The following is a 5,825-nucleotide window of genomic DNA, read 5'->3' as shown; positions in this document are numbered from 1 at the left end:
TAACTTCGTACTGAAAGTGGTACAAACGAAAATTTTTGCGTACGTTCCGGCACAAACGTAGCACAAACGATTGCCATATGTTTTGTTTTGAAATTTTTAGGTGGTGGGCTGCCGTTTCCCCAGCCCCCACTTTTAAACCCTTATAACTTCGTACCGGAAGTGGTACAAACGAAAATTTTTGCGGTACATTCAGGCACAAACCTAGCACAAACGATTGACATAAATTTTGCTTGGAAATTCCTAGGTGGAGGGCTGCCGTTTCTCCAGCCCCCCCCCACTTTAAAACCCTTATAACTTCGTACCGGAAGTGGTACAAACGAAAATTTTTGCGGTACATTCCGGCACAAACGTAGCACAAACGATTGGCATAGGTTTTGTTTCGAAATTCCAAGTTTAGAGGCTGCCGTTTCTCCAGCCCCCCCCCCACTTTAAAACCCTTATAACTTCGTACCGGAAGTGGTACAAACGAAAATTTTTGCGGTACATTCCGGCACAAACGTAGCACAAACGATTGGCATAGGTTTTGTTTCGAAACTCCAAGTTGGGGGGGCTGGCGAAATGCACCTCGTTTTAGTGTACTTACTGAAACACCGGTAGCTTCAGATACTCGCTTTTGCTCTTGTTTTACATTAATTGGATTTCCACTGTCAGCCTCTCTCTTCACAAAATCATAAACATTAACCAGAATCTCTCTGCTTTGGCTGTGAATTACTTTCGATCCTCCAAGTTTTCCGCTCTTCTTACCCTTCATTATGATTTAAAAAAGGGAACAAACCAGCACACAACACAGAACGATGCACAAAGAACCACTCTTCACTGAACACAAGAACACTGTGTCCAGTTCGGCTTCTGCATGTGTCTCTTAAGACGCCCCCATCTGTGTCATAAATAACCACCCCGGGAGGGAGGGTACCAATAGGACCACTTTGTTTTATCAGAGAAAATGACAAACTTCCCTGTATGAGAGGGAAGGAGTTGGTAGGTCTGTAGCCACGATTTCCCTAAGGCTAGGACATGAGTCATGGTTCCCAGAATGAATGGATTGCAAATATAGGTGGTGTTATGCGATATAATTTTTTGTTATTTTAGATTACTTTACGATCATCATGCATTAAAAAAATAAACGTATAAGGAAACCTTTAACGGACCGAGTGCACTTTTACATCTTATTAAATAAATATGCCAGTTTATTGTTCAGATTTTTCTAAATGAAGATGAGAAATGCAGGCTGCAGATTGATTCAAAGTGTTTTGTCATTCTTCCCAGAAATGCTTCAAATCGCCAAATTCTAGTTCACCGCTTTGGCAGTTAGCAACACTATTACGATTACCTGATCCTTTCAAGTGTGTTGGTGGCGGATTTCAAGGTCATAGCTCATGCTATTCTTCGCGTCCTGTACATTCTAGTGTTTGTTTTGTTTTTACACCTGTCTCGCCGTTTCAGATTAATAGAAGTGGCAATAGACTTTTTCATCAAGAGTCCAGGCTTGTTTTCTCTTCTTTCACTTAACATAAGCTTTCATACGACTCTCAATTTGAACCCCTTTCCATTTCAACATTTTAAGTTGGACTCCGTCTGGGACCCTGCGAGAGACCCTGGAACATTATTTATTTATTTTTTTTTTTTAACTTTGAATCATTATACTTTTGAAATAATGACATATCCCTGTTTTTGTTTCTACACCTATTCCATCTTTTCAGATTCATACGAGTGGCCATAGACTTTGCAATAAAGATTGTGTTGTTATTTTGACCCACCGCTATTTTGCACAGGCTTATCGTAGAGAGTCGCGACTTGATGTATCTTCTTTTATTTAACACCAACTTTCATGCGATATGCAAGTTAAACCCCCTTTCCATTTAAAAATTTTGAGTTGGGCCGCACCTGGGACCCTGCGGGGGACTCTGGGACAATTTATTTTACTTTGATAATACTTATAGTTTTGAAATGATGAAAGACATGGTTTTCTGTTTTCATATTTGTCCCACTGTTTCAGATTTTTCGGGGTTGCAACGGACTTTAAGACACGCTTAAAGGTGTTAATAAAAATGAGTAACTTGCTGCCCTCAAGCGGAATGCTTGAGACCTCCCCAATTTTGGTAATCGGTTTTGATCTTACCTTGACCCAAGCTTTCAGGAAATATATACACCACCCACACTTTGTGGGTTCAAGTTCAAGTACATTCCGTGTAAGAGAAGTTGATAAGCCGAACTGATGTTTCACACCAACCTCCACGGATATCAACATAACGGGACTTTAGTTATTATAGCAAAGGAATATTTACATCGTTTAGTTATTTTGAAAAGTAAATGTTTGAATTAAAGAAGATCAAGAGAGGGGAAATACGTAGCCCGGGAAAATAGGTACGTCAAGAAGATGCTTTCTTTTTCTTCTATGGATAGAATAAAAGGATTCATTGTTAAATTTTTGTGTTTATTATATCACATAAAATTCACTAGTCTGCAATTCTTGCCATTAAAACTGCAATCAGTATATTTTAGCTTCAACTTGTCTCAACATTTTCTTTCAGGTAAGAACTTATACAGATAAAACTGAATACAATAGAGCGTCGATTATCCGAATGTCGGTCAACCGAACGACCACTTAACCGAACTGTGTACTAGTGTTGTGTCGATCATGAACGATTCGATCATTATGAACGAATCATGCTGTGAATCAAATGAATTATGATTCTTTGCAGAAATGAATCGATTCTTCAAGTGAATCATTTCTACTTTTCACTGAATTGTTCGCTGAGATCGAAATGTAAGAATTATGAATCAAATTGCTGTGAGCGAATCGGTAGTGTTGCTTTTGCAGAACAAGGGTTGTGGGAGAAGAGAGAGAGAAACGAAGGAAACATATGCTACCGCACTATCTTAACAGGGTTCCGCTTCTCACAATACAATGAGGAGTCATATATATACACACAAAATAAACAAATATAGTCATTGGACAAGGTAGCCTCAGGCTAGACGTCCATCCTCCCCCTATGCTGTGTACATATACTGACGACGTGGAAACTGAAAGGATGGAAGCCACGATCTCTGTACTGTTCGCTATCTCAGGATCCGCAAGTAGTGACAGTGTTGCTCACTCATGTGTAATGTAATTTTACTGTTGGTTTTAATATGCTCTTGAGCGATTATTAAGGTAATGTGCGCTATATAAAATAGGCTTATTTCTCATCACTTTTAAGTGCACTTGCTACACGAAGTCGTCTTATCATTTATATCTATGATAACTGGAAACACCACACTAAACTTAAAATAGATTCAGTATTTAAGCAGTATATTTAAGCAGCACTAAAATATTTACACGAAACACTATTTACACTGTACATCACAGATTTTACATATTTACGTGAAGAAACAAGAGCATGGATACTTTCTGAGAAGACAACCTATTTCGTATTTCAGTAAGTAGGGCCTATTTGTCCAGTTTTTGAAAACACTCGTTCACACGGAACAGAACTTGGCGGAATAGCTAATCTTCTCTTCATTACTTGAAAAAGACGCGGATATGCAAATTGTTTTCTCTTCCACCACGCAAGTGGATCATCTGTACGAATAATTAATGGCTCATCTAGGTACTTGTCGAGCTCAATAATTCCAGCTGCAGTTGGATTTTCAGCATTCAAAAGCTGTCCAACTTCTTCATCGAAGTCCGCCCATATTGAAGATGAAGGTGGTACAGGTCTTTTCCGAATGGGCTCATCTTCTTGGTTCGAAATTTCCACCTTGCTTGCTCTTTCTGATATACTTCTGTACGTACTCTGGAAAGTAAGCTTAGATTTAAATGGCTGTTTTTTAAATCGAGGGTGCAAAAGTGCACTTTCAGTGTAGGCAATATCTGAATCTACATTTCCAAATCTCATGGTCATCTGATCATTTAAAACTTTAAGCATTCGTTTAATTTGAGGAGGCAAATCATCCTCGTTTGTCATTTTTTGAACATGTCTCAATAAAGCTCTTTTCATGAAAGGAACTTTAGAAATGTTTACTGTTTTCTCGGCACTCATTTCTGTAGTCACTTCTTGAAAATCTCTTAATACAGTACATGCTTTTTGTAAAATCACCCATTCGTCTTCTGAAATTTGATTAAGTGTTGGATTTGTCAGTGCCAGAGCTGATAAAATTAGTTCCTTCAGAGCAAGGAACCTTTCAAACATTTCGAATGTTGAGTTCCATCTAGTTTTCACTTCCTGCTTAAGTTTGAGTTCTTCATAGCCCAATTGCTTCTGCAAGCTTTGCAGTTTCTTATATGCTTGAGGACTTCTTTTGAAGTACTGAACAATTTCTTTCACTTTCTTGTAACTGTAAGAACATTTTAAGATTTTGGAAGTAAGTATAAATGTATTCGAAATGAATGAAAAATCGGAAAAATTCAGTCTAACATCAAATGAATCTCTACATGCTGAAAGAGACCGATCATATATTAATGGGAATGAGTATGTGGGAGAATTGATGAAATGGGAAAGTGGGAAAGAACAAGGGTATCACAGTACCGTAACAAATCTATGCGGGAAGGTTTTTGGAGGCCTCAACCAATAAATTAGCCCAAGTGATAGGGGATATTTTTATTCTCTATGGAGTTGTAAAAGATGAAGTTTGATTTCTTTTCCAGAATCCACAACAACAGGATTCTTTGAATTGATTTATATATATGGCTCTCCGAGATCCCCTGCAGCATCAATGGCTGGCTCTCTCCTTTCGGGGATCACAAACCAGTAACACAATTAAAACAAACAACTCAGTCTTCTAGTAATGTTACCTACGAGAAGAAAATTAGGCTTTCTCGTCTGGTCTCGTAAGCTGTCGAATTCTCGTCTCGTCTCGATTCTGAGAAATCTTCTGTCGTCTCGTTTTGTAACTTATATACACAATTCATACCCTGATTTTCTACTTAGGCCTAATTTCATTTATAAAGTATCAGAATCCTCCCGCGTCATGAGAAGTCCACGAAGGCTGTTATGTAAAATACTTAAATCATAATTATTGGTGAAGTACACTGAGAAAAAAATTGTACGTGTGTGGCGTACGTAAAATCGTATGTTACATTTGTAAATCGTGTAGTTTTTGGACTTAACGTACAGCAAACATATAACTGAAAACGCATGTTTTATAATACTTTCTGTATAAGTGTTCCATCTATACGTACTTTCCATATGAAATAATATAGGCGGTCAGGATTTCACATACAAATGGAACATATAGCTGACGAAGGCAACATACATTTATGTATGTAATATAAGGAAGACTGTTAGATATCAGACATCCTGCAACGGTATGATGTAACATCTAACGGCAGTGTCTATGTAGCCAACGTATGCTCCGTACTGATTTCTGAAGTAAGCAAGAGGATTCCGTATATTTGTATAATATACTGCTGTCCGTGGAACAGATTTTTCTCAGTGTATATGTAATGACTTTCGTTTGCTTAAACTTTCATAAATACTCTTCATTGTGATCGTGCAATCACTTTATCAATTTATAGTTTTTATATTACGAATCATATAACATTAAAACAGTGTTTGAGGTCTTACATTTGAGTGAAATAGTATTGTCGACGATACTTGAGAAATGTCTCATCTCGTCTCGTTTTTGTTTATCGAGATGTCATGTTTCTCGTCTCGTTTGGAATTTGAAAATATACAGTACTTCTCCTCTCGTTTTGTAGACAAAAATCGAGACGAGATGAAAAATTTCTAGTCTCGTGAGTAACACCATCTTCTAGATATTTCGATTTCAACAAAGACGTATTAGACCTAAAATTTTAGTAATTATCATAATTATATATTGACCCATTTCGTGGTCACTTCAGT

General features: G+C 37.6%; 1 protein-coding gene across 1 annotated transcript; it reads right to left on the bottom strand.

Annotated features, from left to right (window-relative positions):
- Positions 1 to 3,416: 3,416 nt before the first annotated feature.
- LOC145685516 (zinc finger BED domain-containing protein 4-like) lies at positions 3,417 to 4,172 on the bottom strand. Its single transcript, XM_081757913.1, has one exon. It carries the CDS (start codon positions 4,170 to 4,172, stop codon positions 3,417 to 3,419), a length of 756 nt encoding a protein of 251 aa, XP_081614039.1.
- Between the last annotated feature and the right edge of the window lie 1,653 nt (positions 4,173 to 5,825).

This window comes from Thermobia domestica, chromosome 5 (genome assembly GCF_964235325.1).
Source record: "Thermobia domestica chromosome 5, izTheDome1.hap1.1, whole genome shotgun sequence".
NCBI classification, from domain to species: Eukaryota; Metazoa; Arthropoda; class Insecta; order Zygentoma; family Lepismatidae; genus Thermobia; species Thermobia domestica.
The sequence above is the reverse complement of the archived record's forward strand: the minus strand, read 5'-3'. Positions and strand labels throughout refer to the sequence as shown.

Excerpts from the sequence above, each read along its gene's own strand:
- LOC145685516 (XM_081757913.1), bottom strand. The coding sequence starts at position 4,172 with ATGTTTGAAAGGTTCCTTGCTCTGAAGGAACTAATTTTATCAGCTCTG.